At 34.9% G+C, this 26,240-nt stretch overlaps 1 protein-coding gene across 1 annotated transcript in view; it reads left to right on the top strand.

Annotated features, from left to right (window-relative positions):
- The first annotated feature begins 423 nt into the window (after positions 1–423).
- The window catches only part of LOC121369697, a 45,040-nt gene continuing 19,223 nt past the window's right edge, over positions 424–26,240 (top strand). Inside the window, exons 1-9 of the mRNA XM_041494748.1 lie at positions 424–478; positions 16,203–16,269; positions 18,669–18,699; positions 19,565–19,609; positions 20,892–20,956; positions 21,186–21,250; positions 23,780–23,838; positions 24,250–24,332; positions 25,618–25,847. Of these exons, the coding sequence (XP_041350682.1) occupies positions 16,226–16,269; positions 18,669–18,699; positions 19,565–19,609; positions 20,892–20,956; positions 21,186–21,250; positions 23,780–23,838; positions 24,250–24,332; positions 25,618–25,847 (622 nt within the window). The 5' untranslated portion in view covers positions 424–478; positions 16,203–16,225. The remainder of the gene's footprint in view (positions 479–16,202; positions 16,270–18,668; positions 18,700–19,564; positions 19,610–20,891; positions 20,957–21,185; positions 21,251–23,779; positions 23,839–24,249; positions 24,333–25,617; positions 25,848–26,240) is intronic.

Consider the following 26,240-nt stretch of genomic DNA (forward strand, 5'->3'; position numbering starts at 1 on the left):
AAATTCCATAGCACCACACCACCTGTTACCGGCCCCGGTCGGACTGCTGGTGCTCCCTTGCACCTGCCAGTGCAGGCGGTCCCCCACCCCACCCCTTTCCTGTCCTGGACAGAGGAGCCGGCACTTGTGCCCAGGACAGGCGTGCGCTACAAGAGCTTGTTCTGAATGTGCACATTGAACACCCGAGATCTGACCTGACCTGACCTGTATTGACCTGTTTTGTTGCAAACAAAATAATTTAAAAGCAATTTTTCTGCAAACGGCAGTTTAGTTTATTACCGATGGGAACTGATTTGGTGTATTTTATTAATTTACAAAACAACATTCACCGATTCATAATGAAAGTACCGACTCATCACTCGGAAATCCTCGGCCTAATCCGTAATCAGCAAAGTGCTTGTCAAGGGACGTAATCCATTGTTTGCAGTTTATGGCGGAATCTTCAAACGGCCTTTTCAACTTGATGTTTGTGCAAACGGTAAAAAATAGCGAAAATATATGCAAACAGGCTCGAGGTGTATTTTATATCATTTATACAGCCTTACTATTGAATCTCTATTCTAAGTTTGAGTGAGAAAGACGGCAATAGTAACGATAGTTCATAAAAATAACCTCGAATGTAAATCATACTAAATGCACATTACTGTGCATTTACGATTTATGGCATTATCATTATGCCATTTACATTCGAGTTTATTTTTATGAACTATCAACGACAATGAGTCGAAGACTCGAGTGACTGACTGAATGAGTTGCACTGGCGTAGGAAACTGGTGGTGGGGGGGGGGCGGCATGTGCCCCCCACTTTTCAGATATTTTGCTTTATAATAGTGTAAAAGTGTGTCCCCCACTTTTTGGCACCTTCCTACTGATTTTATTAGTACAATTAATTATTTTTATACAAATCTCAAAAATAGACAGTCTGATACATCTGCTATCAACTGCAAGGTCAAACTACCAACTGCCAGCAGAACATTGGCCAACTTATACCAGCCTACCAGGGCTTGAATTTAACGACAGCACCGATGGCAAAATTCCTTTGCTACTTATTAGAGGACATCTCACTGAGCCCAAATCCACAACTTAAAGTGCTGTGCCAGACCATACACTAAAATTTCAAATTCCACAATTAAATGCTTTCTTAATTCATTGCAATAATATTTTACACCGATATGTAAGTCAATAATTACGAAAATGCCCCATAAAAGTATTAAAACATCACTCCCGTAGAACACTGCCGGAAACTACCGAGTAAAATTCTCGGTAAAAACATTTGCCTGTAAATAGCCGTGACGTCACGAAGGGAACGTGCTTCACAGAAACCTACCACGAGATGACTTTCAGCGCAAGTGAAAGTGGGACTGACAGCGACTGCCAAGCTTGATCATGTGATTCTTCTTTCGATGATGAATAGTGTAGTAATGACAACTGGACTAATATTTGTGCAACACAACAAATAATGCCTTATCAGTTTGAACCTGGAACATCTTCCAACGAACCACCGGCCTGACAGATGACGATGAAAATGGTCGTGGAGACAGCTTACCACTAATTTACAACTTTTATTCTTGTTTTGTTTTTTAGCTTTTCATGCGAATTATTTTGCTACACTGTATGTTCTAATACTTGTGATGTAGTAGAAAAGACGATAAATAACTTGAATTCTACGAGTCAAGTGGACCTGATATCGGTAATTTTAAGAAATAAACAAAAACGACTTTTAGTCCGTCCCATCCATGAAGATGTGTTTTTTGTGTGAATAATTTCAGTTTAGTTTGACGTAAAAAAAAAAACGAAGTAAAAGTGTTTTGGAAATAACAAAACAATACTATTTTTTTGTGTGCAGTTGTGAAAACAGTCTGCTCAGAAATAAATAACTTATTTTAATTTTAAAAAATAAACAAAAACGACTTAGTCCGTCCCATCCATCTAGGAAGATGTTTTTATGTGTGAATAATTTCAGTTTAGTTTGACGTTAAAAAAAAAAAGTAAGTGTTTTGGAAATAAAACAATACTATTTTTTTGTGTGCAGTTGTGAAAATAGTCTGCTCAGAAATAAATAACTTATAGCACATTCCATAGTATGAAAAAAGGTTTTCTCTGTGGGAGGTATAGTAAAATTAATATAATGTATTTATAGTCTGTTTTACAGGGAACGCCTTTTTTCATACTATGGAATTTACAAGTCATTTATTTCTGAGCCAATTGTTTTCTAAGATGCATACAAAATTAGCTTCTTTTTTTTTAACAAAAAAACCCTACATTTTTGTAGGATGGGACGGACTAGGCTATAGATACTTACTTGTCTGTACTTTATTGTTTTAATGTTCTCGAACTATAAAGAAAAATCTCACAAATGAACGAGATGCAAACGACAACAAATCGGATCTCGATGATTGCACGAACCGTGCATGAGAAAACAAACTGACCGGAGTTGAAAGCATAACGCAATTTGGGACATTGACGATATGCACCCCAAGGTCGTTTCGGTGTGGATGGCGGTCGGCTTGTTGTCATTTGTTTTGTGTCGCAGAAAAATTGTTGGTACAACATCTTTTTTAAAAGCCATAACACATGGTATTCCCATATCTCGCTAAAGCCGACAAGCCAGTTTGGACGAATCGAAACGAAAGTGTCTACTGTCGCAACGGTCTCCGGCATTTTCTTCCTGTCCAGTATTTCCACGTTGTTTCAATCAAATTCACACACAGCTTTCTCACAGCAATATTACTAGGAAATGCGTGAAGACTAAATTTATCGGCTTTTGTATTGCTACAGCCGCCAACAACATGCTGTTTAACCATAATAAACACAAAAGAAGCAATGAACAATGGCACTGACTATCGAAAGGAGTTCCCTTCGTGACGTCACAGATAAAATCTTACGGAAATTCCCGAAACGAATTCAGCTGGTTCTGTTTTTCAGGGGAATATTTTTTAATGGAAAATATACCGGTATATAATTTTTTTACATTTTTTTTTAAAATTTTCTAATCATATTAAATAATATCTTGATAATAATAGCTCAATACATCATACATCTGGCACAGCACTTTAAGAAAAAATATTTTGCGGGAAAGGCTACTTAAGAAAGACTCGAATTAGTGCTAATTAGGGATTTAATTGTTGTGAAAGTTCCATCCTTGGAACCAAATGTAAAATGTAGAGTATGCTCACCCGATTCAGAATTACCAATTTAAGAAAAAAATATTGCGGGAAAGCACTTAAGAAGAGGTCAAATGCTAATTAGTGCTAATTATGGATTTAATTGTTGTGAAAGTTCCATTCGAAATTCCTTTGCTGTTTGGTAGAGGACATCTCACTGAGCCCAAATCCACTACTCATGAAAAAATATTTAGTGGGAAAAGCTACTTAAGAAAGACTCGAATTAGTGCTAATTAGGGATTTAATGGTTGTGAAAGTTCCGTCCTTGGAACCAAATGTGAAATGCTCAACCGATTCAGACAAGATAATGACTTATAGCATCAATGTGAAAGGTGGGGTTTTTTTCTTTAGAACATGGACATGTAGTATATCAATGGATAGCTTTTGGTGAGTATTGTACAGATAAGTCAATATTATGTATGAATATGGTATACAGAGTCATAAAACATGTTAATAGCCATTTTTTTGCTGAGAGATGTGCGCCATCTTGTCACTGTAAAATGGGTTTTTCAGACTGCTAACTGGAGACCATCAATAAAGTGGGGGGTTTTCAAAATCGGGGATTTTTTTTTATCACCCCTGCTCCATGTACACCTTTTGTATATTTGATCATTACTCTCTCCACAAAGAAAGAGCATTATTTTTATTTCCAACTGCAGAACTGAAAAACAAAATTGGAACAGTGTTCATGATTCAGCTCTATGATTGCATCAGTCTTTGACTGATGAAGTATAAATCATACATGTCTTCTACTGTAGGAGGGTGTGGATGCGTCACATTAGTGACTTTTGGGAAAGGAGTCTGTCGATCCTGAAGAGGCAACTCCAACCTATATATACTAGGACATCCACTAATTCACTACCATCAAGAATATAGATCTGCTACCACTTTGAATGCTGTCATCTTCATATGAAGGCATCTGAGAAACACAATTAAGTGATATTCACTATGACTTAATAGACATATACATTCAATACGTTTGTCATTGGCATACAAAGGGTTATCCAGGATAATTATGAATATTTGGTTGGGATTCAGAATGCGAACTTCCGTTTTCACTACACACATTGAGTGATGAATAGGCAGCGTTACAAAAACAGGACTACAAGAGAAATAATAGGCACATTCCTCTCAAGGGTGGTACTCCCTGGCTGATGGTTATCGTGGAATATAGCCACGAAATAATATCATTTTCGTCAAAACCATACCATTCAAAAATTATTCCTGGTACATTGACTCATATGACCTACGATGTTCATGCCTGCAATATGTGCATTGGACATATGTTCTAACCGGTGTAATATAAATCCTGCGATGTTCGCAACATAATTAAATATGTACGTCACTTTCCCCAGAGAGATATGGTGGACATAACCCTTCTCTTCTTCTTCTTCTGCATTCAAACACTGTTGGTTATGGCTCTTAATTTAGATCAGGATTTGTATGTTCCCGATGAATTGTGTGGTGTTGATCAGTTCACATAGATTGTTTCTAAAGTGCATCAGTATTGACCAAGAGGTGTTCTCCAATAAATAGTTTTTAGTGGCATTAATTCTGATGCTGCCTTTGAAATACTAGTCTAGTATAAACTATGTTAGCTATTTAAAGAAAAAATAACATGAAATTGTCATTAAGCAGTAAACTACAAGATGTGTAACGGACTTATATATGTAAATCTGTGTTATTAAGTGTGTATATAGCAATAAATACACGTATGTTAAATTCTGACACCTACACTGGCTTCCATGGCAGCCAAAATGACCATTTTGAAAATGGCTGCCACAACAATCACCGAATAAATCTCCAATGTTTCTATCATCAAAGACACATGTTTGTCCTTGATGATGATGAACTGGATGATGATGTTAATAATGAGTGAAACCTTTTAGTTGAAATGCACATATAATATTTAAGGGCAGGTAATATAGTATGCTCACTATAATACAAAATGTCGTCTATTCTCTTAATTTACCTAAGAAATAGAAATAATTTAGGCATATATAAATTGTATACCGGGTAATATAAACTAAATCCACATAGATTTTTAGAAGGAAAAATAGAGACTTTTTAAAACTGTGTTTAATTAAAAATGGCTATTAAAATTTTTTATGACTCTGTATACCATATTCATACATAATATTGACTTATCTGTACAATACTCACCAAAAGCTATCCATTGATATACTACATCTCCAAGTTCTAAAGAAAAACACACACCTTTCACATTGATGCTATAAGTCATTATCTTGTCTGAATCAGGTGAGCATTTCACATTTGGTTCCAAGGCACTAATTAGAGTCTTTCTTGAGTAGCTTTTCCCACTAAATATTTTTTCATGAGTAGTGGATTTGGGCTCAGTGAGATGTCCTCTACCAAACAGCAAAGGAATTTCGAATGGAACTTTTCACAACAATTAAATCCATAATTAGCACTGTAAAAATAAAAGTAAACCAAATAAATCCTGTAATGAATAACCCAATATTACCTTATAAATTACATATTTTTTTAAAGGAGTTTTCAAAGGGTAGTCGGGTAATGTATAAAATATTAAATTTTTCTAGTATCTGCCCAATTTCACAAGCAGAATATATGGAAAAAGGGTGTACATTTTCCCTAGATGAATGGAAAAAATATTACAGTATACCTTTTTCAAACTTAAAAGATCCTATTCTTATATGGCTTCAGTATAGAATCTTACATAGAATAATAGCAACAAACACATTTTTATACAAAATCAAATATGTTGATTCTACTATTTGTAATTTTTGTCAACTTCAACCAGAGACCCTGGAACATTTATTCTATGAATGTCCTAAAGTTGCTGTGTTATGGAATGCAGTGGAACAGTGGACACTGAACAAAGGTGAACATACAAAATTTGATAAATATGTGGTACTGTTTGGAATTATAAACAAAAAAACACCAAATTTTTAAAATGGTTAATTGTCAATATAAAATATATTTATATTATGAAAATAAGAAAAGCCAAATTGAACAAAGATGCCATTAAAAATATTATATATGAAAAGTTGAATGTTGAAAATTTTAGATTTTATAAAAGTATTGGTATTGATGAGTATTGGTCACCTTGGTTCAGTGTTTTAGAAACAAGTAACAATTAATAGGAACATATTGCGAAAAGAGCAGAGAAATGTAAGGTTGGTAATACAGTTTGTTACGTATGATAGACATATATAACTCGGGACTTGTCTAAAATCTGTTGTTCTTTTTCTACATCAATCGTCTGTATGTGTGTGTGTGTATCTGTGTATCTGTGTACATGAGAGAGTTAGTTTGTGTGGGTGTGTTGTTGCTTTGGTATAATTTTTTCTCTTTTTTTATTTTGTGCAGTTATGTCTATACATGTGTGTACGGTAATGTTTCAGGGCCCCATCCCTGACATTGCCAAATTGTTTTTGCTGGGACAATAAATAATAAAAAAAAAAAAATCCATAATTAGCACTAATTAGCATTTGATCTCTTCTTAAGTGCACTTTCCCACAATATTTTTTTTCTTAAATTGGTAATTCTGAATCAGGTGAGCATACTTTACATTTTACATTTGGTTTCAGGGATGGAACTTTCACAACAATTAAATCCCTAATTAGCACTAATTAGCATTTGACCTCTTCTTAAGTGCATTTTCCCACATTATTTTTTCTTAAATTGGTAATCCTGAATCGGGTGAGCATATTCTACATTTTACATTTGGTTCCAAGGATGGAACTTTCACAACAATTAAATCCCTAATTAGCACTAATTAGAGTCTTTCTTAAGTAGCCTTTCCCACAAAATATTTTTTCTTAAAGGAGTCCGGACACCAAACCATATATACGGCGTAATGAATTGTTTGCCGTCATAAACCACAACACGTAACTACCACGCTCCCCTTATTGACTAAGTTAAGCGTGCCAGTTTTTGTTGGGGGTTTTTTTCGCCGATCTCCGATGTTTGCCGGAAACTGTCGACAATTGATGAGCTAGACCCGTGACGTCATCGATGAGAGGAAAACTGAAGAAACTACCAAGCAGCATTGACGAACTTAGCGATTCGAGTGACGAAGAATTGTGTCTAGCTTGTGCTAATGGCATCAAACCGTATCAGTTTGAACCACTTATCAGAGACTTTGTCCCTAATCCTGGAAATGTTGTCTTAGACGAAAATTCGGATGAATCAACTGCCGACGAAGACAAGGAAGCCACATGGTCATAGACTAGCATACAAGCATTTTTTAAAACATAATTTTTTATGACATTTTTAATGTAAACTGAAGCAAATGGACCTAATTAGAAGAAAAGCACACAAAATTTAATAATATTTCATCATAAATCTTGTTCAGTATAGATGTAAATATGACACGTCAGTGGATATTCCATAGGCCGATTTCACAAATTTGCAAAAAGCGTCCCCTCCTCACCAAAGCAAGATATAATAATTTAACAAAAAAAGATTTCTCTTAACTAGTTACCCTCCAAGTTTTAATGTGTTTGGTTAAACCGTGTATTTTTAATTATTAAGAAAATGTGTTAGCAGTCTGCCGAAACTGTCCACAGCTGGGTACAGAAACAGAAATGTTGGAAAATATTATACTGTTGCCACATACTGACAATCACTTTACAACTAATATATCTTATCGACAATATTATTATGTAGTCTTTGCATTAATTAATATAAAATACAACAGACCCGTAGGAACTGGGGAGGGGCGTGCCTAGGGGCTTGTTCTCCATCACACACTCTAGGATGAAAATGTATGTTTTAAGTTTTCACTACTTTGCATAAATAAAGATGATATAAAGATAAAAATCTAGTTTGTATCCCTCACTAGAGACTGTATTTCTCTCCCCTCCCCCCCCCCCCCCCCCCCCCCCCCCCACCCCCCCCCCCCACCCCCCCCCACCCCCCCCCCCCCCCCCCCCCCACCCCCCCCCCCCCCCCCACACACACACACACACACACTTCAAATATCGTTCCTACAGGCCTATACAAATGTAGATAATACGTAGAGGGTGAGGTTAGGAACCAGTTCCTTTTATCTTTAGGATTTTGTAATCATGATTTCAAACCAACTGTTTCAGGTAGTTTGCTCCACATACTGACATAAAACACATTTGTTATATATTGGAATAAAATAAAAATAATTACAATATATCCAGTGTTATTTTCTTTAATCATTCATGGAGGAAGAAGGAAGTTCTGATGAAAATATATTACAGGTAAAACAAAATAATATATGATGCTTATTCCATGTGGTAACTATTGTTAATTTTGCTTTAAATTGCTAGATGCCAAAAGTGATTAATTATATTATTTTATGGTAACAGTAGAAAATTAGACGACCAATTGTTTCAACCTCTGCCAAAGGTACCAGGTTTTTTGCCAGAAAATAATTTGAGGGTACGTAATAAAACAGCCCCCCACTTGTGAGCTTTTCTTTATCACATTAATATTTGCCATTGTAACCAAAATCTGATGTAGAGTTTATACCCGGTTCGTCAGTGCCGCCCGGAGGGTAGATATTAAAATAATTATTTGGTGTAGAGTATTTTTAATATTATATACAGAAAGCATTGAACAGTACAATTTTATTATGCTTTAATAATCGACATTAGCTTTAAAACTAATTAACCATCATTCCTTCTGGCCACAGTACATATGTTGTTTCTGCCAAAGTGTTAGCATTTTAATTTTAATGACAACATACTGAACTGACTAAACATTGTTAACTAATGTAATAATTCACGTTTAAACTTTTGAAGGTGTTTTGTTATAAGGTTAACAAACCAACTAGATAAAGAGATGTTAGTATGGAGTCGTTATGGGCTGTCGGTGAAAATTAATTTGGTAATTATAGGTAAATAAATGTGAAGTTTAAATATTTGTATGTGAACAAATTGCAATACCTTTATTTAATGTATATCTTAAGTACACACTTGTTTTAATTTTCACATTGTAAATGTACCATAACCTGCTGTATTTAGTTGGTGTAAAGCCCGTTCGACGACAATAATGCGTCCATGTTTTAAAACAACTTTCGTTCTTTTGGAAATCAAAACCATGATGTTGGCCGTTTCTTGGGATGCATTCCTGTTACTGTTGCAGCTAAACACTGCGCAGTTAACCATCATATAATTACGTCGACAGTATATAATAACACTAATTATCTTGTAAATTAAATTTCCGATAAACCTGGAGACAAAAAAAAACAAAGACTACTAAAAGGCACAACCAAAGAATCGGCACGTGTACCGGTATTGCTTGGTAACTCTCACCGATGACGTATTGCCTCGCTTTCGTTCAGATCTATGCATAATCCCGCCCACTTTTGTTTTTATCCCAAACCTAAGATGCGCAGCTGACCGGTGCCTCGCAGCGAGCCGGGCGTTAGAGCAATGCGGTCTTTGACGCTAGCTTAATGAATTACACACTACATGTCTTTTGGTGTTCGGTCTCCTTTAAGCAGTGGATTTGGGCTCAGTGACATGTCCTCTACCAAATAGCAAAGGAATTTCGGATGGAACTTTCACAACAATTAAATCCCTAATTAGCACTAATTAGCATTTGACCTCTTCTTAAGTGCACTTTTCCGCAATATTTTTTTCTTAAATTGGTAATTCTGAATCGGGTGAGCATACTCTACATTTTACATTTGGTTCCAAGGATGGAACTTTCACAACAATTAAATCCCTAATTAGCACTAATTAGAGTCTTTCTTAAGTAGCCTTTCCCGCAAAATATTGTTTCTTAAGTTTGGGCTCAGTGAGATGTCCTCTAATAAGTAGCAAAGGAATTTTGGATGGAACTTTCACAACTTTTGTACATTTGAAATATGTCTACGTACAGAAAATTTACATTTCAGTCATGTTTATTTGCAGCAAGCTGTAAGTCAGTTTTTAAAACAATTGCCATTGGCAGGGTCAACATTACCATTTATGGGTTATATTGCCCATGGTAATTTAAAAAAAGAATTGCCATGGGAGACAAATTCTTAAGTTCAAGCTCTGTTATACGACTGTCCAGTAGTTCATCAAGGTAAACGTCTCCGGCACGATATTTAGTATTGTGATGTTTATCTGGAAAAGACTTCTGAACATTCCAGCATGCATGCTAATACTATCACTAACCTTAATCCTAAACAATTAAATCCCATTTTGGGGGTAATTTCAGTAGCACCCCCTATTTACTCCCGCACCATATTTACTTAAGAATTGGGTTTCTGTAGTCAGTTGGGGTGGGGTCCCTCTACACCTCAACCACCTCAAACCTTTTGGAACTCTCGCAACAATTAAATCTCACTTGGCTCCCGGTCTATATACACCTGATGTACATTATCTGCCAATGTTATATTGAATGTATAAGTTTTGTACATTTGAAATATGTCTACGTACAGAAAATTTACATTTCAGTCATGTTTATTTGCAGCAAGCTGTAAGTCAGTTTTTAAAACAATTGCTGTTGGCAGGGTCAAAATTACCATTTATGGGTTATTTTGCCCATGGTAATTTTAAAAAAGAATTGCCATGGGAGACAAATTCTTAAGTTCAAGCTCTGTTATACGACTGACCAGTAGTTCATCACGGTAAACGACTCCGGCACGATATTTAGTATTGTGATGTTTATCTGGAAAAGACTTCTGAACATTCCAGCATGCATGCTAATACTATCACTAGCCTTAATCCTAAACCTTTAAGCGTTTATGAACGTTCGGAAGTCTTGCCTTTATCTGTTTATTGCTGTGCCATAAGGTCCAATAAATATCAAAATGTTAAAAAAACAGACTAGATGTTTACCTTGGTGAACTAGACTGTCCAGTTGCTTGTTTGAGTGCCCTTACAACTCGATTCTCGTAGTATAACCCATTAGTTAAATCAGAGCACCAGACCATCAGGAATTGGGGAAATTACAACGCAACAGTCAAGTTTGGTCAATTTCGGCTGGCATTTGGTAATCTGACCCCTCTGATCCTAGCATAAGTCGGACTCATTTGTTGGCACATATAGGACTAATGAATGGGCTGGGGTAGGATGTAACCAAGTGATAAATTGCACTTGGTCTAGCAGTCTAAAAAGCCAGAAAATAATTTGAGGTTAAGCAATAGAACAAAACAGAATGTAAGTACCCCTATTATAGGGTTTAAAATAAAGCTGGACATAAAAAAAATTATAGAAATTTTATTAGGAAATTTGTAGCCTAATTAAAGTAGCATTTAGCTAAGCAGAAGTTTTTTATATATATATAAAAATAGCTATACACATACAAATGACACACAGTTTTCGAATTAGCTTATTGGTCAATTGGCAATGACATATTTGCCAATTTCAGCTTTAGATTGCATTTGGTGAAGGACTGCTACAGTCCTTGGCTTTTGAAAAACCTTGATGACTGAAAAATAGCACACCTCAAAAGGCTTAGGCGAGTGAAAACCAAGCATTATTAATTTATGAAGTAATTGGTATGTGCATGTAAATGTAGAGACATGTTGCAAAAATTAACCTATAAACCAATGTTGTTTTCTTCTAATTTTATGTTTGGTTTATTAATGCAGTCCGACTTATTTTCCCTTTCAGGAATGAAGTTGTTAAAAATTTCAGGAACAGTGCTATAGAAATATAATTTTGACATACACTTATGCAGACGATTTGAATTTTTTTAATTACAGATAATTTGATGCACACAATTATAGATACCTGTTCAGTGTTAGATGAACGTGCAGCTAAACATATGCAGGAATCAACTTGTCTTGACTTTCATTATTATGTACAATGAGATTGATTAGGATAGTTGAGATGGGAAAAACCCACTGGTTCTGAGGAGGTGGTTCAATTAGAACTTCAACCCAAGCATCTCAGGTGTGCACTACCGACTTAATTAGATTTCTCATATTATTATTATTATTATAAATAATTTGTTAAACGTAGGCCTACAATTAATTCAAATTGATAATGTTCATTGGGGCATTGACCTTCACATGGCATTTTTAATTCAACAATTACACAACCAGTCTCTTACTCGCTGCCCAACATTTTGTAACATGTCATTTGACCTACCACAACCAGTTACGAACAGCTCTGACATCTGTGTCAAGTCAGCGTTATGTTAGTTACGTTATTTATCTAGAACGGTCCCAATGTTGTTAATACAAATATACAAACTCCAACAAAATCTGTCATTTAAAAGGATGTTATTCCAAATGTGGGATGCCATAATAAAGATAATCTTAAAAAAAAAACCTTAATTTTAGACAATATAATATATTAATAAATGTGAAACAAGTTGTCAAATAGACCAGCATCTGCATGCAGCCACTTCCAAGACTAAAAAATAATCCGACCCTGATAGCTCCGATTGATCAATATGCCAGTACTGCACATCATTTCGTGTTCCAGTCACATGGTCTGTGATTTTTAAACAAATGTTTTGAAACAAACACAAATTAAATAGCCGACTATGATCACAGATTACTGTTACTATATTTTATACATATTTAAATAACAGATGTACATTCATTAACATCTTGCTGAAGTACAGATATTTAAATGAAGTTTTATTTGATTTGTATTAAACATTAAAAATGAAAAACAAGAGACATTAAAAAAACCTACTTTTTTGTTGTTGTTGTAAACGAGACCTGGGCCTATTCCTACATACCTTTTCCTTCTTTTTATTATTCTGTCTATTTTCGAATTGTCTTTGTCTAAATTTCATTTCTTGTTTTAAAAAAGTAGAAAGTTACATGCTTGCCATTTTCGGGACCTCACGTAAGCTTTGTAGGCTAATAGTTATGAACTAATCAAGACAATTTTACATGGGTGGGATTTAGCTCAGTCGGTTGAGTACTCGCTTGTGTCACAGGATCGAATCATCTCGGTGGATCCATTCAGCTGGTTGTTTTTTCTCTCGTTCCAACCAGTGCACCACAACTGGACAAAGGCCGTGGTATGTGTTTTCCTGTCTTTGGGAAAGTGCATATAAAAGATCCCTTGCTACATTAGAAAAAATGTAGCAGGTTTCCTCTGATGACTACGAGTCAGAATTACCAAATGTTTGACATCCAATAGCGATGATTAATTAATTCAGGGTTGAAAATTAACATGAAAACCATGGTTGCCAGCAGGGCCAGTTGAAGTTAAATCTTACTGGCCCTTCTCAAATTCAACTAGCCCTCCTATTTAACTGCACAGCAAAAATCAAAACTAGAATGTTCTTTGTTGAATAACAACCATGTATAATAATAACCATGTATATAGTTTGTTTACATCAAAAGGAAAATGATGAATTGACATGTAACCTCATAATGAATAAAATTAATATTAAATTTTAAAAGTTTTAAACCCATACCAATCCAAATAACATTTTTGAGAAAAAAAGAAATCCATTATAAAAAAAAAATCTTTGCAAATTACCATTAAATGATACAGATTAAATATAATTTTAATACAGCTGTAAAGAAAAATGCTAGAACAGCCAATTTATGCAGCTTCACTTGCATTGTCTCTGAAGTACTAGTAATCGATAATGCAGTACAAAGAGACTAAAGCCTTAAAAGTTTGAACTGTGCGTGTTTCAGTAAATTAGTCTGGGAGTGGCAGTCCTCTTTGTGGCGATGCAAGAGGGATGAACTCTCCAGTAAAGGATTTCCTTGGGAGTAGCTGTCCTATAGACAAGGCACTAGATAAAGATTAATGGAATCATCCACTATTTCGCCAAATACCAATTCGACTCTGCATTGTGCAAAGATCCAGCCGTGCAGATCTCGTATTATGGTTTTGTCGTTCAGATTATCTTGGATTTTCAATCATTTGCCTTAGAAACCTGTATCAGAAAAGAATTAACCTATGCAGTTTTATATGTACATAAAAAAAAATAAAAAAAATATTTATACTGAAAAAAAAAGGTTATTTCAGATGGCATGGGTTTACAATTTAATAAATTAATGTTTTTATATGAATTTTATATTTACATGCCAATTAATTGACTTTTGGAATAATCCCTGTAGTAATGGACAATTTCATTGTTAGTGTGAGTTAAAACTACAAAAATTTAGATTGTGTCCCAGAATAAAATACTAGTAAGTTAATTAAATAGGATTAATTTGTACAATAACATTTAATAATATCAAAAAGTTGGTCTACTAGATAATTATGGCATATCCAGTCCATTACAATAAGCCGACAACTTTAAAAAAACAAACAATTCAAGTGTTTGCAATACGTTTTGACATATTGTTTTTAACATGCTCCTATACCACTAAGGTTTTGAGCTATATTTGTTTACAGCCCCAGTCTTGTTAGTCCGGCACTGTCAAAATATAGAACATGTTCTACAATATCATTTCCTGTCAGATTTGTTCGCGCCAGCAAGGACACAGTGTGTTTTGTCACATTGGTTATTCAGTTCCAGTGCATTTCTTTTTTAACTGGTAGTACCATACTCGTCAAACTAAAATCAATGGTCGCCCAATGGACTACCTTTGTAAAATTCTTAGTTGCCCTTAGCCAATAAAGGTCGCGACCAGGCGACTGCTAATTTTTAACCCTGTTAATCGATGTGCTCCAGTGGTGTCGTTAAACAAAGCAAACTTTAACTTTAATTAAGACAATTTTACAGACTGCTGATTTCCATAAGTTAATTTGCTACAGAAGCAACTATTTTTCCTTTTTTTTCCCCATAACTATATGAACAGTATAAATGAGTTAGCTTAGTAACCCTGTCTAGGATCAATCCCTGTCAGTAAGCTCATTAAGCTATTACTAGTAGCTTGTGCAGTACGACTAGTATATCAACGGCTGGTATGTGCTATCCTGTCTGTTGGATGGTGCATGTAAAAGGTCCCTTACTACTAATGGAAAGATATAGTAGGTTTCCTTTATAAGACTATATGTAAAAATTACCAAATGTTTGACATCCAATATATGATCATTAATAAATCAATGTACTCAAGTGGTGTCATTAAACATAACAGACTGTTGAAGAATGGGCAGGAGAGGGAGGTGTGTTGTGTGTTGTTTTCCCACCAAAAAAGAAGGATCGTGATTAAAGTCCAAACCACATGGTTAATAACTATGATAAAGTACTCTCCTATCTTTAAATACCATTAGATTGTCCCCTACACTTTGTCCAGACACAGGACGTGAAAAAACCATTACAATGACCCAGATTCCATTTACATGTACATGTAATAGATTGTAACCATATCACTTGTTTCGATTTCTCTGAAATCTCTTACCTAAGTAAAATATAGGCAAATTCAAGTTTTCACCGTCTATCGTTTTGCTTTGGTTTGAAATACAGTACCTTCAAGCATTTTAATTTAAAACTTCTGGGGCTAGTAATTCAAGTGTTAATTAGCTTAACCAGAGGTTAAGAAAAATGTTCAAAACCACGGACTGAATCAATACAAATAATAACAGAAAGCAATGTTGAAACTTGACCAAAGATATCCATACAGTGATGCATAATCAAATCTAAAATTTATTTTGTATTAGTGTAAAAATAATTAAAAGGAAAATATTAGACTAACGCAGGGTCAATTTGAACTGCTGGATCCTGGATATTTAAATTGCCAAACGAGCAGATTTGTTCTGCCAAAAGGAGTCATTTTGTTTTTTAATCTAGCAGATGAAATAGTAATTCACCTGCTGAAACTATCCCAAATTTTTTCAAGAAACAAATGTACATACATGTGTAACTGTATGATAATAATAATATATAGCATCTGCTATTTAGCTTGTGATTCTGTTATATACATGTATTTTAATTTTATAATGCTCATAAAGGTTGGAATTTTTTACACATTATCCCAGACCATACAGACTTTATTTTCAGCAGGCCATATCTTTTTCTTTTTTTCTCACTAGAACATATTTCTTTTGACCGCTATTTAAAAAAAAAAACAGTGCTCAGGCCATATTGTAATTTCCTAAATTTCAAGCCCTATGCAGACATAACTAGTTCTAGGTTAATTTTAAAAAACAGTTATCAGTGACAATGTATTGGTTCAAATACTAGCCTCAACCAATTTTTAAAATACTTTTGCAGTGATGATTAAAAACTGAGTGACGATGGATAACCCTGCTGAAGATAAAGAAAACCAGCTTGTTACCAGGTGAGAATATTTTAATTATATACATGTACATATACTGTAGATCCTGAAATTAATGCGATCATAATATTAATGCGAAAAATGCGAGCTCGTGTTATTCGTGTTAATAATATGACGCATTTACTTCTATGTGTTGTCTATGTGTCCCCACGTTATTAAAACAAAACAAAGATTAAAATTCGAATACATAACACAACTGGAAAACAATTCATTGTTGACTAGTCCAGCAAGCTATGTGTCACACTCTTTTAAAACAAAGATTAAAATTCTAATACATTTATAACACAACTGGAGCACAATTCATTTTATACGAGACAGACTAATTGTGCAATAATCCAGCGAGATGCCAGCCACGTGTGACGAATGCAGGGTCTTTGGCCCAACACGATTCATTGTACGTTAATGGGTTTTAGCACGCTAGTTAGGTGAATGGTTCTTTTGTTATGACTTTGAAATATGTCTACATTCTTAGGAAGATACAGTTGTAATGGTACATAATATGCTAATGTTTAATTAGATTTATGTAACCATATACGTTACTTAATTTAATGCTGCAAAAATATGCTTTGAGTTGATCTCACCAAAAACACTTGGGACTAAGCAGGTTAATTGATGTGTACACAGATATGTTAGATTATCTAACTGAAGACAACTGTAACTTGGATTGAACCAAAAAGTACACAGATGTGTGTTGCTAGGAAAGTAATATTTCAAGGGGAGGCTACTCGCATTAATTTCATGTCACATTTTAGTCTGCCCACCGTCACTCGCATTAATTTAGGGACGACCGGCCTCTGTGGCGTCGTGGTTAGGCCATCGGTCTACAGGCTGGTAGGTACTGGTTCGGATCCCAGTCGAGGCATGGGATTTTTAATCCAGATACCGACTCTAAACCCTGAGTGAGTGCTCCGCAAGGCTCAATGGGTAGGTGTAAACCACTTACACCGACCAGTGATCCATAACTGGTTCAACAAAGGCCATGGTTTGTGCTATCCTGCCTGTGGGAAGTACAAATAAAAGATCCCTTGCTGCTAATTGGAAAGAGTAGCCCATGAAGTGGCGACAGCGGGTTTCCTCTCAAAATCTGTGTGGTCCTTGACCATATGTCTGACGCCATATAACCGTAAATCTAATGTGTTGAGTGCGTTGTTAAATAAAACATTTTTTTTCTGTAAAATGTGTGGTTTTGATGTAATTCTGGTCTTGAGAGGTTTCGCTGTACTAATATATTGAGAATTTTTAGCATAGAAATTGGGAATTTTCAGTAACACTTTCTTTTAGGAAGAGGAGGCCTATGTTCTGATCCATAAAACGCCTAGATAAATCACTGATAAATACAGCCTTTCTTCAAAAGCAGGTATCGACATAGTCGAGAATGGTTGTTTAGGTTACCATGAGGTTGCCACATGTGATTAACCAAACACACCACCACCTAAATTATGATCAAGTGTGCTTTTAAATATAAATTACTGAAGTATCAGTACCATGAGAACTGATATTATTAAATAACAAAGTATCAGTATATTTGAGAATTGATGATAATGGGAAATGTTAACTTTATAAATGTGTCGTTACCTGTAGGTTATCAGGCCCATAATTTATGGTAACCTGTATGAGGGTTATTGGGCACTATGCTTATTTTGATGCCTCAAAGGTTATATAGAGAATAACTAATTAATGACATCGGATATCTGCTGTATCCTGTGACGGTAAGAATGGGAAATGTCTCATTCGGCCTGAACAGGATAAAGCAGATATCCAATGTCAGTAACTTATTATTTTTATCCTGCAGACCATAAAAATTAAGGGGAAAAGTTATTATTTCTGTTATTTCTGCCACATTGTATGATGACCTAGAGGTCAAATGAGCAATTTTGTAATGTAGCTATGCATGTGCAGTGTTCGAGATTAACGGTATCCGGATATCCCAGGGATACCAGAATTTAATTTTGGATACCAGACTTCAAGAACCCAGTATTCCACCTGGATGCCATATAACACTAAATTCTTAGGTGGGATACCAGATTTTGAAATGTTAGTATCCAATTGGGATACTGGCCAAAAAATTTAATCTCGAACACTGATGTGTCGTCATATAAGTGACGTCAAAAGTCATAATCTGCTAGTATACATTTATGACTTTCCTTTAATCAGTCATCATAATCTGTCAATAGAAACTGGTTGCAGGATAAAATCTGTTATATATATAAGTATTGTTTTTATTTTATTTTTATTTTATGGGAACAAATTGTTTTGAGTATGTTATGTTAAAATAAACGATTATGTTCTTTTTCATCTTAAACTAACAACCATTGCTTAAGCAAATACTGTTGTTGTTTTTAACTTTTGATTAATAATTAATTTTCTTTCAGTTTATCTGTAACGTATATATTGTTTTGCAGACAAAAGAAAGCTGATAACCGAAGATCTTCGGTATGTACTCTAAAGCTGTTTTTTACTTTTAGTAAGCTACGAAAATGCTACAAGAATTTTGTTAGAAAAATTGTCAAGTGTTTATAACCAAGAAAGGCATTTTCATGACCCAATAGCAGGACTCAAACTTAACGAAGGTACCGATGGCAATTGCCGGCTTTGAGATATAAATTGCCGTAGGTTGGGAGCATCACTGACTGCACTTTTTTGCCACTGGATAAAAGTTATTGCTCTCTGTAAAACTGCTCAATGATGGCAAAATGCTTCTGTTTATTTTTTAATTGCTGTGGATGAAAAATTGTTATGTTCAAGTCCTACAGTTGAAGTACATGTATATAGTATTTTTGTGACTCAACCTGGAATGTATTTTTGTTGATGGTTACTTACCAAAAAATTAGAACATTCTCTTAAATATTTATGAATTGACTTTAAAAAAAATTGTTTTATATATATGATAAGATCCTCCATAACTGTTTGCATTTGTGTTATTTCAGTCAATTGTTATATATCCCATTTTCTTCATTCACCTTCTGGGTTGCACACCTGGATGATTCTCAGTCATCCTAATTTTCTCTTTGTAGGGGTGGGATGTAGTTCAGTGATAAACCACTTCTAGTGATAGTAGATAGTAGGTGCTACCCTGTCTAGGATGGTGCATATAAAAGATCCCTTGCTCTTAATGGAAAAATGTAGCGGGTTTCCTCTCTAAGACTATGTCAAAATTACCAAATGTTTGCCATCCAGTAGCCTATGATGAATAAATCAATGTGCTCTAGTGGTGTTAAACAAAACAAACAGTAGAGGTATCTATAAAGTGTATTCATATTACACTAATTTTAAGGAAAACCATCTTTAATCATTTCAGATCTTGAAGAGCAACCGTTTATCTGAACTGGATTTGAACACAAAGGTGAGTATTTTTATACATTTCAAGACACGTCGTGTGTGTGTGTATTTACTGATGACCAGGGAAAACACCTGAATTACTATAGAGTTATAGACATTTTAATTTACAATTATATTTCTGGTTCGGTGGAAGCAAATTGAGAGTGGTAAGGCCTAAAGTCTCAGTTTGAAACTAAATTGGGGCAGATCCAGGATTGTGTACAGGACATGTCCTAAAATTGTAAAAATGGCAACTTTGAGTTTGCCGAAGGCAAATAGTTGTTGTCCAGAAGGGAGTGAGATCTTATGGGGATCCGGGGATATGCTCCCTCAGAAATGTTTTTAATTTAGGTGCTCAGAGACATGTTTTCAGGGTAATTTCAGGGTAATTTAGTCTTTTGCTTCTATTCTGTTTGTAATATTTTGTGTGGGAATTTGATCAATTATGTATCTGAATATGATTTAATGCGAAACTGAATGCAAACCAAGAAATAACAATTCATATATATGTGTGAAATTTGTATCCACTCAGCAGTGTGCATGTGTGTGTAATTGCAATCTTGACAGTAAGGATGTAATGTAACACTGGTATAACACTGGTGTAATGTAATACTGGTGTAATGTAACACTGGTATAACATTGGTGTAATGTAACACTGGTGTAATGTAACACTGGTATAACACTGGTGTAATGTAATACTGGTGTAATGTAACACTGGTGTAATGTAACACTGGTATAACACTGGTGTAATGTAACACTGGTGTAATGTAACACTGGTATAACACTGGTGTAATGTAACACTGGTGTAATGTAACACTGGTATAACACTGGTGTAATGTAATACTGGTGTAATGTAACACTGGTGTAATGTAACACTGGTATAACACTGGTGTAATGTAACACTGGTGTAATGTAACACTGGTATAACACTGGTGTAATGTAACACTGGTGTAATGTAACACTGGTATAACACTGGTGTAATGTAACACTGGTATAACACTGGTGTAATGTAACACTGGTGTAATGTAACACTGGTGTAATGTAACACTGGTATAACACTGGTGTAATGTAACACTGGTATAACACTGGTGTAATGTAACACTGGTGTAATGTAACACTGGTATAACACTGGTGTAATGTAACACTGGTGTAATGTAACACTGGTATAACACTGGTGTAATGTAACACTGGTATAACACTGGTGTAATGTAACACTGGTATAACACTGGTGTAATGTAATACTGGTGTAATGTAACACTGGTGTAAGGTAACACTGGTGTAACTTTCTATTAATATTTGTATTCCAGATTGAAGCTCAGGTTACTCGTCGGATTTCAAGAAGAGTCAGCTTTGCTGAAACATATGTTGTGAAGTATGTATTTCAGTCATAATAAATATAAATATTTTAAAAAGAAAAAGGCTGTTGATATCTTAATTCATATAAATTCATTGAAATACAAAGTTAAATTTGTTTAGTTTTTTTGTGTTTTTTAAATGTCATAAGAAGTGCATAACCAGCTTTAGGATTCTACAACTAAATTAATTTATTTTATTATTTAAAAAAAAAAAAAAACTTTGCTTGACACCATTGTTCATTACAGAGAGTTTTTATCCGAGTCTCCACAGAGATGGAACCTTGAACCTGACAGCCCTAAACATGAAAGTGGTAAGTAGAACTTCACAGTCAGAAGTAATCAAATGGATATGTTTTCTGAAGTAATCAAATCTATTATAGGATATTTCAAACCACTATTACACAGTTTATTATTTTCTGTAAACCACAAAACTCTTTAAAATGACCCTGACTCGTGTATTTTTAGTGCCCTATCGGTCCAACTGGAGGGGACTATATTGTTTGTCTGTCTGGTTTCGACTTTGTGCTTCTGTCTACATGTAGTTTTCCAAACGTTTATTTCACAATGCATCGAGATATTGTGCTGGAATTTTGTGTATAGCTTTACATATCAAGTTTGATTTTTATGGTGATACCTGTATATACATTGTTTTACAGAGTTATGTCCCTTGAACTTAGGAAATATAAAACTTTGTTTTCCAGCCTTCCTTTTTGCAATGCCTCAAGATATGGCTTTATCATGTACTGTTACAGATCATGTTTGATTTTCATAGCAATTTACCCATTTTTGACACAGTTATGGCCTTTGAACTTAGGAGATATTAAAATTTGTTTTAATTAACAGTACTCTCAGAATGCTTGCTAATCACTATTGTTTTTCTTTCTTCCTTCATTTGGAATATAAGATTTACATAATAAAATATTACACTGACATCTAAGCAATAATTAAATGAATTTCTTGTATTTTTTCTTTTGGTACTCCATTGTAATTAATGGCTATGATGCTATACTGTGAAAATGCTGTAATGCTACCTATGAAATCATAAACAGAATTAAGAGCTGCTGTTTTATTTAAAACGAGGATGCATTGGTTTTGTATGAGCAATAGCTGCAGGTTGACTAAACAAAGGTGAATACTTACAGATTATTAATATATTATTTTTTTTATTACCATTTACAGATAATATCACCAGTGATGTCATCAGGTTAGTGATTTGTTCTCTTGAAATGCATACAATAACTAGTGTTTTGCCCGATAGTGAAAGGCACTGGCCAGACTCGGCCGGCACTTTAAATACATGACAAACATTGTTGCTGCTGACTGAGCTGCCAACCACCATTTAAGATAACTACGTTCTGTTTAGTATAGCCATGCTTTTCACACATCAGCCGTTGGTAAGCTCCCTAATAATGGCAAAATGTAGACACCTAGTGTACATGTACATTGTCTGCCGGTATATAACATTTGTACAAGAATAAGTGCATGACACTTTGTTCATGATTATTAAAGTGTGAGTGGAACATGTGTTGGTGCCAAACTGGTTTGGGTACACATAGGGTGCAAAGCAGCGCTTTATATTTACTTGCCAACTGGCTAGTGAGTGAAAAAAACCCACTAGCCAACTCAAGATTATTACTCACCAGGCAACATATCAAGTACATGTATTAGTATGGATTAGTACTTATTACCAGTACTTTTGTTCTACTTTCCTTTGTAAACCGTTTTTTAATTGGGTTACGCATGTATTGATGGCTACATTTACCGAAACTAGGACGTATTTATTTTTGTTGACGGTATGCTATTGTTACCAACAATACAGTAAAAGGGCTTTTCATTTATTTAACATATTCCTGCCATGTAACATTTAGCTTAACGTTAGGCGCAAATAAACTGGCTATGAAGCGATTGTGAGAGCTCATTTACAATTGGAAAACCCTGATGTGTCTCGAGGCTTTCCAATTGTGGTTAATAAAGCATTCGGAACACCTCGATCGTCAAATCGTCCTAAGAGCTCCGAGTGTGATATTGGAATACTTCGACTGACTTTGGCTATATGTCATGATTCGCAAACACAGTGCGAAACACAGAAGTGTATGTTTACACTTTAGATTGTCAATATATGTGTCATCTGACTAATACAGTAAACTAAAATGTGTTATTTTTACAGCTTGATTCTGATTGTTTTGCAAATTTAAATCTCCACAACAGAATTACACTCACATAGACAAGTGTTTCACTAACAGTATTGCACCCTAGTACATTATTGCATAAGTAAATGAATTGAGTGGGAAGTTTTAACTTATAAAATCATTAACAAGTGCTTGAGATAAAACTATATACTGAACAATTTCATTTAGGTTAGTTGTTTTGAATGCTGGATTTATCGCAGACATGTTTCGCATGCATAATGTTAAAAAATAAATAAATGATGGCTGTAAAATAAATTTTCAGCTTTATATTGCAGCACTGAAGATGAGCCTGCAGTTCCGAATATCACAGGTTTGTACATCATTTTCTTCTGTAATATATAACACTTAGTCCAGCCTATAAGAATATTGGGTTGTTGTAACATGATCTATTGGTTATGTTACACAATATGATAACATGAGAATAAATATTTTGGTTCAATGAAGATACAGAAAACATTATGGATTAAAGTTTGACTGGTGAAACTTCAAGTCTTTTTATGTACACAACACATACTTTGTATTGGAACACGTGTTTCTGAAATAACAGTTTAGAGATGAAAATATGAATTTCCATTTGTTCTCTTTGTCTGTGCGACAGTTTGCAATTTTGTGTGTGTTTTAAAGTCCTTGTTTATCTTTTATTTTCTACAGGTTTTGACAAGCTTCTCACAGGAACTATACAGTCTCAGAACAGAGACTGTTCAGATGAGGTTTGTTTTGATATCCTTGTGATAATTATTAATAATAGTTCTGTCTTAAATACTGTAAATTGTGTCTGAAAAGGGCAGGATGTACAAAATTATCAAATGTTTAAACATCCAATAGCCATGATTAATAAATCAATGTGCTCTAGTGGTGTCACTTTTTGTTTGTCTGAAAAGTATTATTACTAGTAGTCACATTGTAGTTATGTTTCAAAATAGTTGATTCACAGGTAAACTGTTAAGTGTAATAAATATTTCACTGAAAGAAACCTGAGTGTAGGTCTGTCAACTAAGTAAACTTATTTCAATAACTTAATGTTTTCTTCCTCATTTGTTGTGTCTGTAATTTCATTTAAAATATAATATTACAAATTGCTTTTCATATTTTCCAAAGTGAGCTCTAATCGTTTATTTTAGAATGTCTATGGAACTGAAAGTCAGCCAGAGGATGAACAAGATGGACTTCATTTGCTTCAAACTTCTTTACAAGATTTTGAAAAGTAAGATTGAGGCAGGGTTTCTAGATTATGGTAGCCCCACTCCCATGGTTAGTGATATTCAATGTCAGGCTAGTAAATAACTACTAATGCTATGCCAGGCGGCTAGTGAATTTTTCTTTGTCAAATGTTGGAGTTAGTCTATTTTGTAAATATGAATATCCTGTCCCAACCCCAACCCCTAATCTTAGTGGTTTTAAGCTCTATCTCCCTCTTTAGGTAACATATATGATTAGTACTATTATTTAGTAAAATTGTTTTAAGTTGAACTAAAATAGGGCTAGTGAATTTTTAATTGTGACTAGTACATTTTTTAAATCACTAATCCCATGGCTAGTGGATTTTATAAAAATTCTAGAAGCCCTGATTGAGGCAAAAGATTTTTGAAGCTATCTTAGTGCTACGATATCGTAAGGTATGATGTCGCAACAACGCCTGTCATTGGTAACATTAGCCTCTGTTGTGAATGTTGTTACCAAAGTAACTACCTTTTTTATTATTATTCGACTACACGTCTTTCAGAAACTAAACAATATCTAAGTATATCTTGGGATACAGTACCTTGATAAGTCGGGTTACTCTCTATATGGGTAAAATAAAAACAATTATGAGAGTGTTGAGAAAGGTTGAAGATGACAAACCTCAGGATTTGTTTTTTAACTCTGGACTTTATCATTACTCCAAAATGGTTCCTGTCCTTGGTCGTTGATGAAAATATCACAGTAACCCTTTGCTTTTTAACCCTGCAGCTTTTAAAAACTTTTAGTCCAGTATTTTCATTCCTGTCTAGTGCAGTTGATGGATGTTTCTGTTATGTTTGTCTGTGGCTGCCTCATTATGCAGAGGGGGGGGGGGGGGGGGGGGGGGGATATGGGGGGGGGGGGGGGGGGGGGGGGGGGGGGGGGTGGGGGGGGGGGGGGGGGGTACAGGCCTCTGAGAGTTAAACAATTTGTGTAAACCATTTATCGGTTCTGTAAAAATAATTCAAGTAACCCAATTAAATTTTAGGTGCATGTAAATGATGTCATAAATTCAATGTGTGAACGAAAAATGGGTTAAGCGAACTATACTTATGCAAGGGACACTCGAACGAAACTTGCAATTTTCAGAGGCCTGTATGTTGCCCAGTGGTAGAGCATTCGTCTGAGGTACAGTGGAATGTTAAATTTTGGTACCTCTTAATAGATCCATTGTTGTTTTGTTTTTTTAATGTTGTTTTTTTGTGTGTGTTTTTCTGTGATAACCCCAGCACCTAAACTAATGACTGTGTTTTCAAATTTTTTTGAAGTGATGATAAGGATGTGTTCCTCAGCTTTAACAAAGTTGTTTTCCCGAATCAAGAACCTGAGCTGGAGCAGAAAATTGACTCCAGATCATTCTTGTCGCAGTTCTCAACGTCAAAACATTTGACATCGAGCATTCTTGGACAGCCCGATTCTGATACTTTGCTGGACTCTAGGGTTTCTGATTGTTCACACAGCAAAGTTGATTCCAAGTCGTTTTTAGAGAAACTGAAAGGTTAGAGGTAGTAAACTAATAATGTGACTGTCAGAACAGTGGAGACCTCTCTAGCTTGGTTGGGTTTGAGAACCTCGAGATGTCAGACTTATCTATGCTAATAATGACAGTGCCACTTTATGACTGGGAGCAGGATTTAGTTGAGTGCTTGTCTGAGGTGCTTGCATCATAAGATTGAACCACCTTGGTAGATTCATTCAACTGATTGAGTTTTTTCTCGTTCCAACCAGTGCACCACAACTGGTCAACGGCTGTGGTGTGTGCATTCCTGTCTCTGGGAAAGTGCTTATAAAAGATCCCTTGCTGCTAATGGAAAAATATAGCAGGTTTTCTCTAATGACTACAAGTCAGAAGTACCAAATGTTTGACATCCAATAGCCGATTAATTAATCA

Source organism: Gigantopelta aegis, chromosome 4, assembly GCF_016097555.1.
Source record: "Gigantopelta aegis isolate Gae_Host chromosome 4, Gae_host_genome, whole genome shotgun sequence".
Classification (NCBI taxonomy): domain Eukaryota; kingdom Metazoa; phylum Mollusca; class Gastropoda; order Neomphalida; family Peltospiridae; genus Gigantopelta; species Gigantopelta aegis.